At 61.1% G+C, this 18,133-nt stretch overlaps 3 protein-coding genes across 6 annotated transcripts; 2 read left to right on the forward strand and 1 right to left on the reverse strand.

The window, feature by feature from the left end:
* The first annotated feature begins 4,343 nt into the window (after nt 1-4,343).
* NAA80 (N-alpha-acetyltransferase 80, NatH catalytic subunit) lies at nt 4,344-7,720 on the forward strand. Of its 2 annotated transcripts, none has more exons than XM_037387108.1 (2): nt 4,344-4,506; nt 6,309-7,719. In XM_037387108.1, exons 1-2 carry the CDS (start codon nt 4,359-4,361, stop codon nt 7,037-7,039), a joined length of 879 nt encoding a protein of 292 aa, XP_037243005.1. In that variant the 5' UTR covers nt 4,344-4,358; the 3' UTR covers nt 7,040-7,719. The 2 variants fall into 2 exon arrangements, with proteins under 2 accessions (XP_037243005.1, XP_037243006.1); XM_037387109.1 differs by lacking the exon at nt 4,344-4,506 and adding an exon at nt 4,531-5,219 and having other exon boundaries at nt 6,309-7,720.
* A 59-nt stretch (nt 7,721-7,779) lies between these two features.
* HYAL3 (hyaluronidase 3) lies at nt 7,780-9,938 on the forward strand. Its single transcript, XM_037387093.1, has 3 exons — nt 7,780-9,124; nt 9,234-9,323; nt 9,489-9,938. Exons 1-3 carry the CDS (start codon nt 8,228-8,230, stop codon nt 9,840-9,842), a joined length of 1,341 nt encoding a protein of 446 aa, XP_037242990.1. The 5' UTR covers nt 7,780-8,227; the 3' UTR covers nt 9,843-9,938.
* A 2,553-nt stretch (nt 9,939-12,491) lies between these two features.
* Nucleotides 12,492-16,526, reverse strand: IFRD2 (interferon related developmental regulator 2). 3 transcript variants are annotated; one of them, XM_037387097.1, is made up of 12 exons: nt 16,481-16,526; nt 16,060-16,176; nt 15,880-15,964; nt 15,623-15,747; nt 15,382-15,539; nt 15,099-15,149; nt 14,576-14,745; nt 14,358-14,463; nt 13,956-14,093; nt 13,681-13,809; nt 13,509-13,604; nt 12,492-13,364 (listed from the first exon to the last, which is right to left on the reverse strand). In XM_037387097.1, exons 1-12 carry the CDS (start codon nt 16,506-16,508, stop codon nt 13,284-13,286), a joined length of 1,284 nt encoding a protein of 427 aa, XP_037242994.1. In that variant the 5' UTR covers nt 16,509-16,526; the 3' UTR covers nt 12,492-13,283. The 3 variants fall into 3 exon arrangements, with proteins under 3 accessions (XP_037242994.1, XP_037242996.1, XP_037242993.1); XM_037387099.1 differs by having other exon boundaries at nt 13,714-13,809; nt 15,880-15,967; XM_037387096.1 differs by having other exon boundaries at nt 15,880-15,967.
* Nucleotides 16,527-18,133: the final 1,607 nt, after the last annotated feature.

An 18,133-nucleotide genomic window follows, 5' to 3' on the forward strand; every position in this document is an offset into this window, starting at 1 on the left:
TACCTGCCAAGAAACCGTGAACTTTAGTAAAAGGTAATTCCGGCAGGGGGAGATCACGACCACCGACTCATATACCACCTACCCAAATCGTACCCCAGAGCCATTTCTAGACCTTTCTAAGCTCTACTGCGCAGAATCGGATATAGGAGGAGAATATGTTAACGCTTTCCGGGAAATATCATGGCTATGCATGAATACTTAATGAATATGTATGAATAAGTTCTATATATGGCGTCTAATTTTGAGACTTGGTGTGCGTTGATCGTGAGAGGACTCGCTCACGCACCCGGCCGTCAATAAAGAAGTGTCTGCTTATCTACATCACATTGGTGTCGATAAGTTCTTCATTCCGAGATTTCGGTAACACAGGGAGCTCCTTCCATTCCGAGCAGGAGGAGATGGGCTTTGCTGTGGGGGTGTCACGGCCTGGGGTGGGCTGCCCCGGGGCTGGGCAGTCTCTGGAGGCTCTCAAACCCCGCCTGGCCGTGACCCTGAGCGGCTGGCTCCTGGGGGAGCTGCTTTCGCAGGGCCTTGGGCTGGATGGCCTCCAGAGGTCCCTGCCAGCCCTGGCCAGTCTGATTCTGCCGCTCTGTGCGGAGGCGCGGGGCCGGCCCGCGGTCAAGTCACTCACAGGCGAAAAATGGACTATCCTATTAGCCTTTTCATTTTTGATTCAACTTTTCAACCCTATGGTCTCTTAGCACAGTGGGTTCCGCAAGATTTCTTTGATTATTCTGGAATGGATATTTTTAACACATAATTTTGGAAAAACAGTTACCACAGCTATTGAAGTGATACCTATGGTAATTCAGAAAGGAAGAAAGCATTTATTAACTTTAGACGGTGTTGAACCTAATATTATCTATTTGCCTCTTGATACAAAACAGCTAACTTTTTTAACTCACCATTCTTTTGTTTTTCAGTGTGCTCTAGCAGATTTTACGGGACAGATAAGTATTCATTTCCCAGGACACAAAATTATACAATCCCTGCACTTTTTCTCTTTTACCTGCTTCACAATTAGCTATCACGCCAATAGTTGATACCCCTGCAGTATTCACTGATGGATCTGGCAAAACAGGCCGAGCAGCGATAGTTTGGAGAGATGGTGAAGGAAACTGGAAAAGCAACATACGTATTGTCACAGGATTGCCTCACATAGTAGAACTCGCTGCAGTAGTCCGTGTTTTCAAATTATGGACTACCCCAATAAATGTTATCAGATTCTGCCCACATGGCAGGCCTTGTTTCTAGGCTAGAACGCTCCTTTTTGAAGGAAATCTCACACGAAGCCTTATTTGCTCTTCTCTGGGAGCTCAAGCGGCTCCCAGATCGATGGGCACATCCATATTTTATACAACACATACGCTCACATACCTCCTTACCCGGTCCCATAAGTGAGGGGAACACACAAGCAGACAGGCTTGCAGGTATCATGCAGGTCTTACCTGACAGTTTTGCACAGGCCCATTTATCTCATGAGTTTTATCATCAAAATGCAAAAGCACTGCAACGCACGTTTCAACTGACTCTGGACCAAGCAAGGCAAATTATACAGTCGTGTCCCGATTGTCAACAAGTTTTGCCTGCACTGTCGATCTAAACTAATCCTCAAGGTGTTTCGTCACTTGAAATGTGGCAGACAGACGTTACTCATATAGCCCAGTTTGGCAAGTACAAATATGTACATGTCTCTATTGACACTTTTTCATCTTATATTTATGCATCAGTACGCTCAGGTGAAAAAGCAAAAGATGTTTGCAGACATTTTATTATGGCCTTCGCCACCCTGTTCGGAAACCTATAAAAACAGATAATGGCCCAGGCTATATAGCGCATAAGACAGACATCTTTTCAACAATTCAGCATATTACAGGCATTCCACATTCTCCCACAGGCCAATCCATTATCGAATGCACACGTAGCACTCTTAAAACTATGTTGCAAAAAAAAATAAAAGGGGGAGTCTAAGGTTAACCCCACAAGAGCGTATAACTAAAGCTTGTTATGTTTTGAATTTTTTAAATCGTTGGATGGAGGATGGACCTCCTATACACCACCATTTTGGCTTACACAATGCTTCAAAATCTAATGAGAAAGCACAAGTTATAGTAAAAAATTTGCAGACAAATCAATGGGAAGGTCCTTTTCCATTAATAACTTGGGGTAGAGGGTATGCTTAGGTTTCCACAGGTTCTGGCCCAAGATGGGTACCAGCTCAATGGATCAAGCCATCATTATCTCAGTCATTGCCATCACCTGTGCCATGACGTCAGCTGCATCAATATGGATCCCACCTCAACCCAAACCCAACATCTGGGTAACCTTGGCCAGTTGCACTGGACAGGACACACTATGTCTGTCAACTGCTTCTTTGGAAAACCCTTTTACAACCTGTCTGGTTGGACAACCTGTTGATGATTGGCCCGTCCCCTCAGATAAACGGATCATAATTCAGGGATTTGGTGATGTGGTTAATAATTGGGATGGTTGGGTTCCATATTTAACATATGGTGGGATCGACCACAGGAACTGGACTTACTAGGATCTGTAAAAATGGATTATTGTGTATACTTTAACTACACAGGCAAAGTTAATATAAAAACAATTCAATTGTTAAATGCTTCCATACCTGCATATAGAAATGCTAGCACTTGGTGTAATTATACTTCTCCTAAAGTATCAAAGTCTAGCAATTGTCCACTTAAACTGTCCACAGGATTATTTCTAATCTGTGAAGATCGCGCATGGCCTGGCATTCCCTCCCATGTGAAAGGAGGACCATGTAGCATTGGAAGGTTAACTTTGTTAACACCCAATACATCCATGATTATGACTCGTAAGTTACACTGCCACAAACGCGCTACACATGCCTTTAAAACGGATTGTAAAGGTAATATGGAATTTTGGAGCCCTGGTGATATTATAGCAGCATCTATATTTGCTCCAGGAGTAGGAACAGCGCAAGCACTAACCAGCTTGAATAAGCTTGGCTGTTGGCTTGCAAAACAAACTAATGCATCTTCATTAGCCCTGGGTGGACTATTGTTAGACATTGATGCAATAAGACATGCTACGCTACAGAATAGAGCTGCAATAGATTTTTTGTTAGCGCAAGGTCATGATTGTCAGGATTTTGATGGACTTTGATCTGTCTGATCATTCTGAATCTATTCACGAAAGTATAGAAAATTTGCAAGGAGTACAGAAACTACAACAAAGTGATGCTTTTAACATTTTTGGAAATATTTTTAGTAGATTAGGTTTAACTGCATGGATAAAAAGTTTATTACAAATAGGCATAAGATGCTTATTCATTTTGATATGTATTCTGATCTGTATTCCATGTATGTTAAAATGCGTGCAAACTCTAATAGATAGAGCATTGAAGCAAGCCTTTTTTATATATAAAGAAGACGGAGATGTGGGTATTTCTCAAACTCGCTCGACGGTGTCAGTGAGCAAAAACCAGCCTTGGGAGAGAGACACGGTTATGCTTGTTGGAAGGAAGCCATGGAACCAAGGAGAGAAACTTTAAAATACGGAGTAGGCTGCAAAGCTTGTGGCCGTGTGGATAAAGGGAGTTGCTAAGTTGCTGTGCTTGCAATAGAAAAAAGAGCTAAGAGTGGAAAATTACTAAAGCACAGTTATACGCTGATACGTCAACCCGCTGTAAAGGTATAAAAGGTTTGCTTGATTTTATTAAGTGTCTTTGAGTGTCTTCAAGGTGTCTTTGATCTGCTCTTGGAGTCTGTCCATCAATAAGCTACAGCCAGGCAGCCAGGGGAAGGGCCACCAGCCCCCGTGCCTGTCACTGCCTCCGGCACCTTCCCTCAGGGCGCTGCCTGGGCTCTGGGCACCGCACCTGGGCCTCGGCCCGACGGGATCTTATCAACGGGACAAGGGGCAACGGGCACAAACGGCCACACAGGGAGCTCCTTCCCTTCCGAGCAGGAGGAGATGGGCTTTGCTGTGGGGGTGTCACGGCCTGGGGTGGGCTGCCCCGGGGCTGGGCAGTCTCTGGAGGCTCTCAAACCCCGCCTGGCCGTGACCCTGAGCGGCCGGCTCCTGGGGGAGCTGCTTTCGCAGGGCCTTGGGCTGGATGGTCTCCAGAGGTCCCTGCCAGCCCGGACCAGTCTGATTCTGCCGCTCTGTGCGGAGGCGCGGGGCCGACCCGCGGTGCTGAGGGGCGGTGGGGCCGCAGGGGCAGCGGGGTCGGGAAGGCGGTGGCGTGGGCTCTGAGGGGCCGGTGTGCGGGACAGCCGGGAGCGGGCAGCCCGGCGGGCAGCGGGAGGCGACGGGCCGGGGACTGAGCCGCCGCGGGCGCACGCCGCTCACGCTAACCCACGGCGACGCGCATGCGCACAACGTTGGGCGGCACCGCTACGGGACGGGCCCACAACGGCGCCGCAGCCTCCGACCGCCAGAGGGCGCAGCCGGGCCCGGCATGCAGCGGCGCCGGAAGGGAGTGCTCGGCGCGGCAGCGGCGGAGGGGCCGGCGGAGTGGTACGGCCGGGTCGGGGCCTGGGGGCGCGGGGAGCGGGACGGGGGGCGGTGATGGGTCAGCGATGGGTCACCGATAAGTCACTGGTGAGGCAGCGATGGGGTCAGTGACGGGTCCGTGGTCGGGACAGTGACAGGTTCACGGATAGGTCACTGATGGGGTCAGCAATAGGGTCAACGATGGGTCCATGATGGGTCCAGCGATGGGTCACTGATGGGGTCTGCAGTGGGGCCAGCAATGGGGTCAGCGATGGGTCTGTGATGGGGTCAGCGATGGGGTCAGCTATGGGTCACTGATGGGTCACTGATGGGGTCCATGATGAGTCCATGATGGACTCAGTGATGGGGTCCACGATGGGGTCAGTGATGGGTCTGTGAGGAGGACAGCAACAGGGCAGTGATGGGGTCCGTGATGGGGCCATTGATGGATCAGTGATGGGAACAGTGATGGAGCAGCGATAGGGTGGGGGCCATGTATTGAGGAGGTGCAGCCATGGGTGGTCCACGCACCATGTGCAGGTGTAGGCAGGGCCAGGTGCCCTGTGCCAGGGTGCAGTCTGGTTTGGGGTGCTGAGGGCAGATGGGGCCCTGGACAGACGTGTCATTCACATTGGGGAAGCAGAACCAGGGGCTGTGGTTGGCCTTGAGCCTGGGCTGCTTCCTGCCACGCTGCTGCACAGGCACCGAGGGCGCGGGAGCCGGCAGCAGCAGGCAGGGTGAGTGTGAGCAGGGTGAGCACAGGGCAGAGTGAAGGTGGACAGGCTGAGAGGCGGGCTGGGTGGGTGCAGGCAGGGTGAGCAGCAGGCAGGGTGGGCAGCCCTGTGTCCCTGGACAGGAGCTGGAGAGGGACAGGCTTGGGGAGGAACTGGGCACTGGGGTGACCAAAGCTTGGCAAGGCACCGCAGGCAGAAGCAGCAGGAGGGCAGGCATGAGCAGGGCTTCCCACAGTATTTGGGGCACCCAGAGTGCAGAGGGATGCTGGTGGGGTTCTGGTGTGGGTTTGCTGGGGAGATGGAAGGAAACGTATCACCCACCTGGGGTGCTGATGGGGCCTTGGGGTGCTGCCTGGCCTCCAAAGGGGGGAGTGCAGTCTGGGCTGGGAGCCAGGGGTCTTAGAGCTAGGGGGGTGACTTTGGGGACACCCTGAAGGGTGCAGGGGCAGGGCAAAGCCAGGCCCTCCCCACCCTTCAGAGGGGGAAGCAGGGCAGTTTGCTCAACCCCAGTTAGTAAGCTGGCATGCTAGTTCCTCCTGCCCTCTGCCTGTGGCTTTTCCTCTGCAAGAGGAAGAGCCGCTGGGCTGCAAAAGGGGTCCCTGCTGCACACCGCTTGTGGTAAGGGGTTCCTCACCCCTCAGAGGCTGTCAGGGCCACCCTGAGCCTCCACACAGGTGCAGTATGGTTGGGGTCTGCTCAGTTCCATGGTGCTGTAGCCCTCTCTTGCCAGCTGGGGTCACGTGTGATGATCTGGCTGGTCTCCAGTGGGTGCCCAGGAGGCAGGAACTGGTGGCAGGGCTGGGAAGGGGCAAGGCCAGCCTTGTGCCTCCTACCCCTGCCCCTCTGCTGGCTTGGTGGTGGCAGATCTGCCTGCAGGGCTTATGGCACAGGTGCCTGGAGCTGGCACCATGTGCCACTTCCCCACCGCAGTGCTGTCATTCAACTTTTGGACCCGCCGCCAACCCCCACGAACCCATCCGGCCACGCTGCTGGGGAGCTGCGCCTGTGCTGGGGCTGGTGCTGGGCTGTGAGGGGGACACATGGTCTGTCCCCCGCTGCCTCTAAGCTGTGGCCTGCTTGGTCTCCCATCAGTGAGAAGAATGGGCTCCATGTCGGAGGAGCTCAGCCTGGTCCCCCTGCACCAGAGGCCAGAGCTGCTGGAGGCCTGCGCCAAGCTCCTGGGCGAGGAGTGGGGGAAGAGCCGGGCGTCGCGGCTCCACATGCTCCAGCGGTCCTCGGACACCTTCCCCACCTGCCTGCTGCTGCTGCGGAGCCAGGGACGTGCAGAGGCCCCTGCCACCCAGGAGGGGCCCTGCCAGCTCGTGGGCCATGTCCGGCTCTCCCGTGTGGCTGGCCGTCCTCACGACCTCTTCGTGGAGAGCGTGGTGGTGGCCCGGGCGCTGCGGGGCCAGGGCTATGGACGGCAGCTGATGGAAGCCACTGAGCGGTGGGCCCAGGCCCGAGGCTTTTGCTGCCTGCACCTCACCACCCACGACAAGCAGCATTTCTACGCTCACCTGGGTTTTGTCCTGGGCGAGCCAGTGCAGAGCGTGGCCTTCCTCAGCCCTGCCATACCCACTGCAGTGCTGCGGCTCTTCTCTGCCCCTCCTGGTGCTGCCACTGCCACCACCGCTAGGCCAAGGGTGCCCTCTGGCCCCCTGTCTCCCTGCCAAACCCCTGCCACCCCCCCACCGCCCCCACCACCACCGACCGTGGTTTGGGCGAGGGGAGTCCTGGCTGAGAACAGCAGGCAGAGCCTCCTGGAGACCCCCCACCGTGATGCCAAAGGGCTGCCCATCTTCTGGATGAAGAAGGACATCTGAGGGGCTGAGGCCCTGAGCCAGTGATTAAAAGCAGTGCAGGCGGGAGCTGCCTGCCCCGGCACTGCCTGCCTGCCTGCCATTCTTTGGGGCTGGCAACAGCTCCCCCAGCCTCCCTGGTTTGTGCTGGCCCCACGCATGGGGGCTGGCAGGGAGGTGGTCCTCACACCCACTGGCTCTGCTCCTGCCCAGCCCCTAGGTCGCCCAGCTGGGGCCCTGGGACCACCAGTATGGCAGGGAGCCAGGCCCACTCCAGGCTCTGGGGTTGGGACTGGTCCCAGGAGTGCCACCCAGTCCCACCAGTGTCTGCTTCACCCAGGGGACTCGCTGTGGGGCAGCTGGGGCTGATGACATGCTGTGGCTGCTGCTCTCCCCACAGAGCAGCCTGGGGAAACTGAGGCACATGATGGCAGGAGAGGCAGTAAAGCAGCATGGGCTGCCTGCACTGGGCACCCCTGCACTGGGCTGCGAGGGGGGCAGGCAGCCAGGCCCCCCCGAGGCAGCTGGCAGCAGCAAGGGCTGGAAGCACAGTAGTGGGAGCGGGAAGGTCAGGGAGAGTGGCTGAGCCCTGCACAGGGGATTAGCGCTGTTCTTGCTGTGTCACGAGGCTCCCAAGCCCATCCCCTGCCTAATCCCCTCACCCCAGGTGGCCAGCCAGCACCGGGCAGGGGGGGACAGGGCTGCCTGCTGCAGCAGCTCTCGGGGGGGGGGGGGGGGGGGGGGGCAGGGGCGGTGGGGGCTCAGTCCCTCAGCAGGGCACCTGGGCTGGCCAGGCCCTACTACGAAATGGGGAAGAGGGGGGTCACAGTGCCCCTGCTATGGGCAGGGCTGGTAGCCAGCAGGGAAACTGAAGCACCGGGGTCAGTGGCTTGCAGTGCCACACCAGTGCCATGCCATGGCTGTGGTGGTGCAGGCAGGGGTGCTGGACACCAGGGCGCAGCAGGCAGAGGTGCCCGCTGGCAGCGCTGAGGAAGGATGTATCAAACACCCAAGTCTGCTGAGTCCCATGGGATTTTGGGGTGGGCAGCATGTACTGGTGGGGCACCCCAGCCCTAGTGGCTAATCCTAGCCCACCACGTGCCATGGTGGCAGTGCCAGTGCAGCTGGGGTGCCCGCTGCACCCTGCTGCCACATCCCCCTGCTCTCCTTTCCCTGCAGGGTGCCGGCCCCGCAAGCAGCCAGCAACACAGGATGGTGCTGGCGATGGTGCTGCGGGCCTGCCTGGTGCTGGGCATGGCTGTCGGGGAGAGCCCGGCACCAGAGCCCCTGGTGGGCGGGCAGCCCTTCGCCGTGGTGTGGAACATCCCCACCAGCCGCTGCCAGAACCGCTTCGGCCTGGGGCTGCCCCTTGGCGACTATGGCATTGTGGAGAACCGGGATGGCCACTTCACCGGCCAGAACATCACCATCTTCTACAAGAACAAGTTTGGGCTGTACCCCTACTTGTCCCAGCAGGGTGTCCCCCACAATGGAGGCATCCCCCAGCGGGTCCCCCTCGGCGCCCACCTCACTAGGGCAGCTGAGGACATTCGCCGCATCCTGCGCCCTGCTTTCCGTGGCCTGGCCGTGGTGGACTGGGAGGAGTGGAGGCCTCTCTGGGCCCAAAACTGGGGGGCCAAGCGGATCTACCGGGCGGCCTCAGAGCAATGGGTGCAGGACCAGCACGGCCTCCTGCCAGCGCAGCAGCGGCTCCAGCTGGCCCGCTGGGAGTTTGAGCAGGCAGCGCAGGCTGTGATGGAGGAGACACTTCTGCTGGGCCAGACCCTGTGTCCAGGGGGGCTCTGGGGTTTCTACCGCTTCCCTGACTGCCTCAACAGCAACTGGGCCAAGGAGGCCAACTACACCGGGCAGTGCCAGCCAGCAGAGGTGCAGCACAACAACCGCCTTGGCTGGCTCTGGGCCACCTCAGCTGCCCTCTACCCCAGCATCTACCTGCCACCAGCGCTGCCGTCTGCCCTGCGCCACCGCTATGTGCACCACCGGCTGCGCGAAGCCCTGCGCGTGGCCACCTTCAGGGCCAACAGCCCCCCGCCCGTGATTGCCTACTCCCGCCTCTCCTTCCGCCGCTCACACAGATTCCTGGAGCTGGTAAGCACTGCACAGCCAGGGCTGGCAGCTAGTGTGCTGGGGGTCCTGCTCAGCACTGGGATGCAGCCTGTGCCCCCCCAGCCCGGTCACACCTCTCTCTACCTGGCAGGCTGACCTGGTGCACACCATCGGGGAGAGTGCAGCGCTGGGTGCAGCTGGACTCGTGCTCTGGGGAGACATGTCGTACTCCCACTCGGCTGTGAGTATGGCCCCTTGCTGCACCACAGCCAGCATATGGTCGGCAGCAGGAGATGGCGTGGGCATGGGATCTATGGGATTGCCATGTCCCCTGTGCCCACCGGGGAGGGGTGGCCAGAGGGACCCCAGTGCTGGGGCGGGTTCTCACTGGTGCTTGCTCCCCCAGGAAAGCTGTGCCAGCCTGCACCACTACCTCACATCCACCCTGGGTCCCTACGTGGCCAATGTGACAGCAGCAGCCCAGGAGTGCAGCTATGTGCAGTGCCATGGCCACGGGCGCTGCGTGCGCCGGCAGCCCCACGACCTGAGCAGCCTCCTGCACCTTGGCCCTGGTGCCAGCCCACCAGGCTCCTTCCGCTGCCACTGCTACCGTGGCTGGGCCGGCAAGGACTGTGCCCGGCGAGTCAAGCCCAGCCCTGTCTCCTCCTGCCTGGTGCCCACCCGTGCTCACAGCCTCTGCAGGCACAACAACCTCCCACCCTCTGACACCTGCCTACCACGGGACACATGGGGCTGGTGACCATGACCGGGGACCGTGGCAGTCCCCTACCCCAGCAGCACTGCTGTCTGGCACTTTCTATAGTCCCATTAACTTAAATAAATCCTCGTGACACAGCTGGTATGGTCCTTGTGGGTGAAGCTGGGGGGCTCCGTGATGCCCCCAAGCTGAGTGTAATTGCCGTTGCTGCCGAGAGGCAGCAGCCACATCAGCTAGGCTCTGGATGGGCCCACCAGTGCCTCGGTTTCCCTGCACAGGCTTTACCCTGATTCCACAGTGAGCTGGAAGCCCCTTTTGTGGAGGCAGGGGGCACCCCCACAGGCTGCTCTCCCTTTGCCATGCTGGCACCATGCTGCTGGCAGCCCTGACTGCGCCAACCGCGCCCCCCTCCCCACAGCTATTTTTAATCCCCCCCAACCGTGTTTCTCACTGTCCTATTTTAAGCAGTGCAGTTGGTGCACCAGGAGCCCTGTGCCCGGCTCCCAGGGGCCCCGCACCACCTCGCTGCCTACTCACGCTGCCTGGGCACGGGGCACAGGGAGCCATGCCCAGGGAGGCTGGAGAAGGTAGGCTAGGGAGCAGGCTGGGGGCTGGCGGGGGCCCTGGCACCCCGGAGGGGACCGGGTGGCATGGGGCTATGGGGTTGGGGTGGAAATAGTGGCCAAATGCTGCCCTCCACTGCAGGGGCTGCAGGCAGAGATACCTGCCCAGGAAAGGAGGGGGTCCTGGAGGGCTGCAGGTTTTGGGGAGGGGGCAAGCAGCTGGCTGGCACAGCCCCCCCACACCAAGTCTATGTGACTAGCCATGCCCCCAGTCAGCGGGAGTGGATACAGGGGTGATGGGGGTACCCATGGGCCAGCCTTCAGCCAAAGGCAGGGGTCTGGGGAGGGTCTGGGGGGACTCCAGAGACACTAGCTGAGGCCCCCGAGCCCCACCACCCGCCAACCCCACGGCAGCATGCACCACCCCTCCAGCAGCAGCACGGCGCCACACTGCCCTGCGACATGCCACTGACCCCGAGAGGGATCAGGAGCGGGCACAGTGCCACCCTGCCTTGTTCCACCACAGGCACAGCACCTGGGCCCTTCCCACTGCTCAAAAATGCAGAAACACCCAGAAAAAAATCCTTTCCCTCTACTCTAGTGTAGGCATGCTTGCTTCCCAAGACAGTGCTGGAGCTATGCCTGCTTCCAGAAAGCCCCCTCGCTCCGAGAGAAGCACACGCTCACCTGGGCAGGGGGCACCAGGGACCCCTGGCACAGCACACACCCCACATCTCCATCCCTGCACCCCTAAGTGGCACATGAGCAGCGCCCACGGGGCAAGCCAAGCCACGCCGCAGGCTGGAGCTGGCACTGCCCTTCCCACCAGCTCCCAGCTGGCCCAGGGGAGCCCCAGCCTGCCCCACAGTGCCTGGGCTACCCGGGCCGGGGAGGGCGGGGGTGGCACGTTCCTGCCCCCAAGCCAGGGCCAGATTCCAGCCCCACTAACAAGGCTCTGGGACTGTGGCCACCAGGCACCCGCTAACTGCTCTGATGACAGCACTGGGGCTGGGGGACACAGCCAGCTACTGCCCGGCCACAGGGCTGCGCTAAGGGAATACTGGCGTTGGCTGCCAACCCCGGCACAGCACCAGGCTGGTGTCACAGCCGGGGTCACCTCCAGGAGGGGTCTGGTCCCCTCGGGGGTGCCCAGGGCAAGCAGGGGCTGCGGCCAAGGCCCACACTCACCCTCTGTCTCCACTCCCAGCAGACAGCATGGGAAGGGCCGAGGGTGCTGCACCGGCAGAGCCTGGGGACCCTGAGGGCAGCGAGCCTGGAGCCGTCAGCCTGCGCCCTGTGGAGTCCATCAGCGACCTGTACTGGGCCTCGGGCGGGCAGAAGGGTGCCGAGGGTGAGAGCAGGGTGGGGGTCCTGTGCCAGCCCCGGCCGTGCAGGTGGCTGGGCTCTGACTTCTTCTCTCCCCTGCGCGCAGGCAATGGCCCAGCTCCCTCCAGCAGCCTGCGTCGGCCACCGCCTCGCCCTACGCTCCCCGGCCCCCTGCCGCTCCTGCCCACCCTGCGCCCCATGCCTGCTACCAGCCCCTGCCCCTGCCTCGGCCCCAGCCACCCCCTGCTCCTGGCCCTGCTGGGGCTCCTGGCACTGGCAAGCCTGGTCCTGGCCACACTGGCCATCTACCTGAGTGGTATGTGGCACTTGGGGGGGGGGGGGGCGGGGGGGCGCAGTGGGGACTGTGGGAGGGCAAGGCTGCCCATTCCCAGCACATCCCCATCCTCTCTCCACAGTCCTGCAGAACCAGTCGGTGCGGGCACTGGCCCAGTGGCTGGAGAGCCAGGAGGACGCCGTGCATCAGCTTCGAGCAGCCAGCAGGCAGCTCTGGGCTCGCCTCAATGCCAGCACCGAGCCCAGTGGGCACCGCTGAGCTGCTCCTGGCCCCACCACAGGCACCGAGCCACCACGGGAAGGGGCACTGAAGAGCGGGAGGGAGGGGCGGGCAGCCCTACCACCATCCCCATCTCGCTCAGACCTGGCAGCATCACCCCACAGGGTGCAGGGTGTGGCAGGGGCTATCCTGACCCCTACCCCAGGCTGCAAGAGAAAGGGACAGGGCTGCAAGGACTGGCACCCGCCCCAGCGACAGCTGCTCCTGTTAACAAGGCAGACGGCACCCTCCAATTAGCCTTTTAATTACCTCCTGTAATCAAAGTCTTACAAAATCACCGCCATAGACACATTCCCGGGGTAACGGACACTCCCAGCTGGCATGGCCTCATGCCCACCCAGGCAGCAGCCCCCGAGGCTGCACAGGCAGCACCAGAACTTGCTCACCATGTCACCCCCTGTAATTAATTTCCCACAAGAGAACTATTTCACACAAAGCATTTGGCTGGAAAAGGGCTCAGAGCAGGCAACTGGCAGGGCTGGGCAGAGCTCCACAGAGCCTGCCACCCCATGCCACTCTGCCACCACCCCCAAGTGCCAGGGCAGCTGCAGAAGCAGCGGTTGTGCCCACCATGGCAGAGCAGAGCACTCCTGTTGCAGGCACAGATACCAGGGCCTGCTGCCTGACAGCCCTGCACGGCTCTGCCCTCCCACCCCACCCTTCAGGCTGTGCCAGGCCACCCCCGTGCCCCCGTGGGACTAAGGAGGGGGAACACAAGCCCAGCCTCTGAAAGGGGCTGTAGGAGCCCTGCGAGACCCCTTCCTGCCATGCCACGCAGAGCCCCAGCTGCAGAGCAGGCACACAGCAGCACCCCACCACCTCCCCCCCATGCTCTTCTTTTATCCTTCTTTTTTTTTTTTGGTTAAAAAAATAAAAGAGGGGGCAACCCCCGGTAGGGCAGCTCCAGGCATTAAATACTCTGCTGTACATGAATAAAAGCCCAAGGGCTAGGGGCACCTGCCCCTCACAGTGCTGGGTCTGCAGTCCAGGTGGGCTGGGGGCTCTGCCCCCTTCTGCCCATCACAGCACATCTGCCCGCTTGTCCCGCACCCGGCTCCGGGCTTTCGTACGGGCTTTGAAGGCAGCTGAATTGTAGAGGTGCTGGGAGGGGAGGGAAGGAGAGATGGGTTAGGGGAGCCCCTCTGCCCACCTCTCCACCAGTGTTCACCACACTCAGGTGCTTGGCTGGAGCTCATGGCAGCACAGGAGGGGACTGAGAGCACAAATCTGGGTGGTGGCACCCACCTTCTCAAAGCGAGACACCTTGCTGGCTTTCAGAGTGGCTGCATCCAGCACCAAGGGAGGCCCGAGGCTGAAGATCTCCCGTAGCAGCTCATTGTTCTGTGGAAGCAGGGGCCCATCAGCATCCCTGCCAGCGCTGGCCTGACACCTCCCAGCGCAGTTGCCCAGCCCCTACCTGGAGGTGGTGGCGGATGCCAGAGCCCAGCACCTCTTTAAAGGCTTGGTAGGTCCGCTGGCGTGCCCAGCTGTCCAGGCACATGCACTCCAGGCCAAATCGGATGGTCTCCTCCTGGTACTCCCCGCTCTGAGCGGAGAGAGGGGCATCAGCAATAAGCTGGGCACCAGCCCTGTGCGTCCCTCAGCTCTCAGCAGAGACAAATCACCAGGCAGCTGGGCAGCAGCCGCACAGCCAAGGCCTTGGCAGGGAAGGGCACTGACAGCCTCCAGTACCTCGATGAAGCGCAGGATGTCCCGGAAGATGGACCGCTGCTTCCGTCGGTCCGTCTTGGCTCGGTACTTGTTGCTCTCAGTAGCCAGGACCTTGAGCTGGGCACGCAGGAACTCTGTATCTCGGTGGCACAAGTCCTCCTGCCAAAAAAAAACACCCAGTGGGGCATGGAGGGGATGCAGCTCCAGGCACTGCCTACCACCACCATTGCCAAGAGAGGACAGGGGGATCCCTGGGGCCAGTCCCTCTGCCTGGGCACCTGCTGGTGACACCAGCCTGGAGTGTCCCAATGCCATCAGTGCCAGCTCAGCCATGGCATGGACAGGGTGCCAGTGCCAGCAGCTCCCTGCCACTCTGCTGCCTGCCCACCCGATGCCTTCTGCTGCCGCAGAGCCCCGCCATACCTCCACATCCTGGGCCAGCTCGAAGACCAGCGCAATGGTTTCCCCAGCCAGGATGCGCAGCGCAACACTGCTGCTGGACAGCAGCGGGGGCAGCTTCAGCCAGCAACTGGGACAGGAAGGCAGAAGGGCAGTCAGAGGGGCCAGGTGCCACCCCCGAGGCTGCACCCTCTGCAGCTGGCTGCCCCATGCCAGCCCCAACACCCCCACACCTTACTCACTTGTCCAAGATGCTCTTAATATGGGAGGGAGGGCAGATGGTGAGGAGCAGGGACCATGATTGGAGCGCACTGCAGTGCAGAGGGCCATGCTGAGCAGGCACCGAGCCCCCCTCACCTGCACTGAGGGGGCTGAAGATGCCCTCCAAGCAGGACAGGCATGAGACCAGGTCCTGGAGGGGGAAAATTCACCTGTGAGACTACAATTGCCAGAAGATGCCATGGTGAAGCCATGCATTGGGGACCAAAAGGGACTCACCCTGCCCAGGGACACCAGAAGCTCCCCAAGGCAGGAGAGGCTCTCCTCCACCCAGGACAACCCCCCCCCCCCCTCTGTGAGGAGTGCTTCCCCTCCCCCCAGCTCAGCTCCATGCTGCCCAAGGAGCCTGGGCTGTCACTGATGTCCTCATGCCCCTTCCCCAGCTCAGCTCCAAGCTGCTATGGCATGGTGGGCTGATGGCAGGTGGCACAACAGCCCCCAGGGTGCCCTCTGGTAGGGGTAAGGACAACACCCAGACGCAGTTACCTCAAGGTCAGCAGCTGCAATGTAGCAACACATGCCCAGCGCTGTGGCACACTGGTGAGAAACATGGGGAAAAGGCAGTCAGAGGAGGCAGTACCAGGCCAAACTGAGCACCCAGCCAAGGGGAAGCAGGGTTGGGGTGTCCCTGCTTTATGTCACTGGTCCCCACAGCACCCAATCCTGCCACACTCCCATGACTACAGGGCCCCCCCCCAAAGGCATCGCCTGGGCTCTCCCCACTGCTGATGTACCCGCCACGGCCAGGAGGAAAGGGGCTGGGCCTTACGCTCTGCCGGGCGCCGGGGCTGGCCATGCTGTCTGTCAGGACACTGACAAGCAGGGGCTTCAGGCTGCAAAAAACCTCTTCACCCTCCGAGCCAGAGCCCATCTGGAGGCAGAGGAGGGTGAGGACTGTGCCTGCCAGCGCCTGTTCCTCCCCTTTACCTGCAGGCAACACAAGAGACCTCCCTCAGACACTAGTCATCAGCCCCACCATCCATAGCCCCAGCACCTGCCTGCACCCTGACCTTTCTTGAGACACTTCTCCAGGGAGTCAGTGAGCATGAGGCGGCGCTCCAGCAGGAACTCAGAGAGGATTCTGGAGGACAAGGCCAGGTGGAGGCTCTGCAGTGCCGCCTGTCGTGTCTTGGCGCTGCAAGAGGCCACAGGAGGTCACAGGGTGGGGTGGCCTGGGACGGGGCACATCCCTGCCCCTGGCTGGCAGCGCCAGCAGGGACGGGCAGTGTGCCAGGCATGCCCACGGCAGGTGACAGCCACTCCTCACCTCTTGTCCAGGAGGTTGTCCATGTGCTCCTTCAGCCTGTCCTCTGCAACCTCCTCCTGGCCTTGCTCACCCAACACCTCACTCCCTGCTGGGGCAGCACACACGTCACGGAGGCGCCCCTGTGCAAAGGCCCACGGGCAGGGGACACAGCACCCACGCGGGGCCATCCCCGGGGCTCACCTGCAGCCTCCTCGGCAGGGCTGGCCCCCTCGCTGGCGCTGCTGCAGTGGCTCAGCACCTCGCTGCCGGCCTCCTCCTCACTGGCGGGCGAGCCTGCCCGGGCGCTGCCGGGGCCACCTGCGCGGGCGTTGGGGACAGGTCACTGTCAGCCCGTCCCCGGCCGTACGGGAGCGGCCGCCGAGGCAGAGGCCGGGGCCCGTGGGGCCCACGGGGCCTACGCAGGCCCCCGCGCCCCGCTGCCGGGAGGGAGGGCAGGGCATGGCAGGGCATGGCAGGGCACGGAGACCCAGCCCGGCGGTCCCCCGGGCTCCGTGGCCTCGTCCCGCCGCAGCGCGGCACCCCCCTTCGGACCCCGCCGGCCCCGCCACCCCCCGCGGTCCGCCGCCTTCCCATCCTGCACCGCGCCCGGACCCCCACTCACGGCGCGCGGCTCGGCGGGAGCGCGGCATGGCCGGCGCGCGCGGACTCCGCGCCCCTCCCCGGGCGGGAGGCCCCGCCCTCGAGCCCGCCCCCGGGCCCGCCCCGCCCCGCGGCCCCCTGGGACCGCGCACCGCCCCCTGCGCATGTGCCCCGGCCGCGGCAGCTCCCGTCACGCACCGCGCGGGGGCGTTGGGCCCCGCCTGTGCCCCGGCCGCGGCTGCGGGCTCTGCGCGCCGGTACCGGTACCGGCTCCTGGCCCGGCTCCGTGCCCCGGCTCCGTGCCGCGGCTGCGGGCTCTGCGCGCCGGTACCGGTACCGGCTCCTGGCCCGGCTCCGTGGCCCGGCTCCGTGGCCTGGCTCCGTGCCGCGGCTGCGGGCTCTGCGCGCCGGTACCGGTACCGGCTCCTGGCCCGGCTCCGTGGCCCGGCTCCGTGGCCTGGCTCCGTGCCGCGGCTGCGGGCTCTGCGCGCCGGTACCGGTACCGGCTCCTGGCCCGGCTCCGTGCCCCGGCTCCGTGCCGCGGCTGCGGGCTCTGCGCGCCGGTACCGGCTCCTGGCCCGGCTCCGTGCCCCGGCTCCGTGCCCCGGCCGCGGCTGCGGGCTCTGCGCCCCGGTACCGGTACCAGCCCTGACTCCATGCCCCGGCTGCAGGTCCTGTGCCCTGGCCCCGGCTCCGTGCCTCGGCCCTGGGCCCCGGCCCTGGCTCCGTGCCCCAGCCCTGTGCCCCATCACTGGCAACGGCTGCAGGCCCTGTGCCCCAGCACCGACACTGGCTCCATGCTCCGGCCCCAGCACCAGCCACAGCTGCAGGCCCTGTGCCCCGGCTCTGTGCCCCAGCCCTGTACCCCAGCCCTGCCCTTCTGCCCATATCTGTGTCTAGGTATCTCTTGCCCCCGGCCATGTCCCTGCTCCTGCCCATATCCCTGCCTTGCCTGTCTCTAAATCTGCACCCGTGTCCCTCTCCTGTCGCTATTTCCACCCCTGGCCCATCACTATCCCACCTCCATCCCTTCTTCTACCCCTGTCCCTGCCTGCATCTTATTAGGAAAATCTCATTCCCTGACTATTGTACCAATTAGTCTTTATAGTATTAAATTGTACGAACTTTCTTAAGATACGTATTTTTTATATATGTATATCATATATAATACAATTTACATTGTATACTGCATAGTTATGGTTTGATGGTCATGGCTATGGGACCCCAGCTCCTTGCAAGGAGGAAGAGGACAGCCCAGCACAAAGGATGAAGGCTACCACAGGGCTCTCAGGATAAGGCCAGCACCCCTGCCCCTCCAACACCTTCCTGGGACCCTCCTGTTACCTGGCCTCACAGGTAGTACCTGTAGTGAGACTGACTCCAGGGATACCTGGACAAGGAATTGCAGTGGCGTTGCAAAGCAGGTGTTGGGGGCAGGGGGGTGTAAATAGGAATTGATCAAACTGTGCTGTACCCCGACACTTGAAAGGTATGAGAGCAACATGTGAAACCACATTTGGGGTGACCCTATTTGGCTGGGACCTGCCACGGGCACGAATAGAGAATGACTCTGTCATTCTCATCTTGGCGTCCTGACCTCACTCCTTGGGCCACACAGGCCAGGTGTGAAATGCTTGTGACATCTGTCCCTGCCCACAGCCCTGCCTGTACCCCT

The sequence above is a fragment of the Falco rusticolus genome, chromosome 4 (genome assembly GCF_015220075.1).
Source record: "Falco rusticolus isolate bFalRus1 chromosome 4, bFalRus1.pri, whole genome shotgun sequence".
NCBI lineage: Eukaryota > Metazoa > Chordata > Aves > Falconiformes > Falconidae > Falco > Falco rusticolus.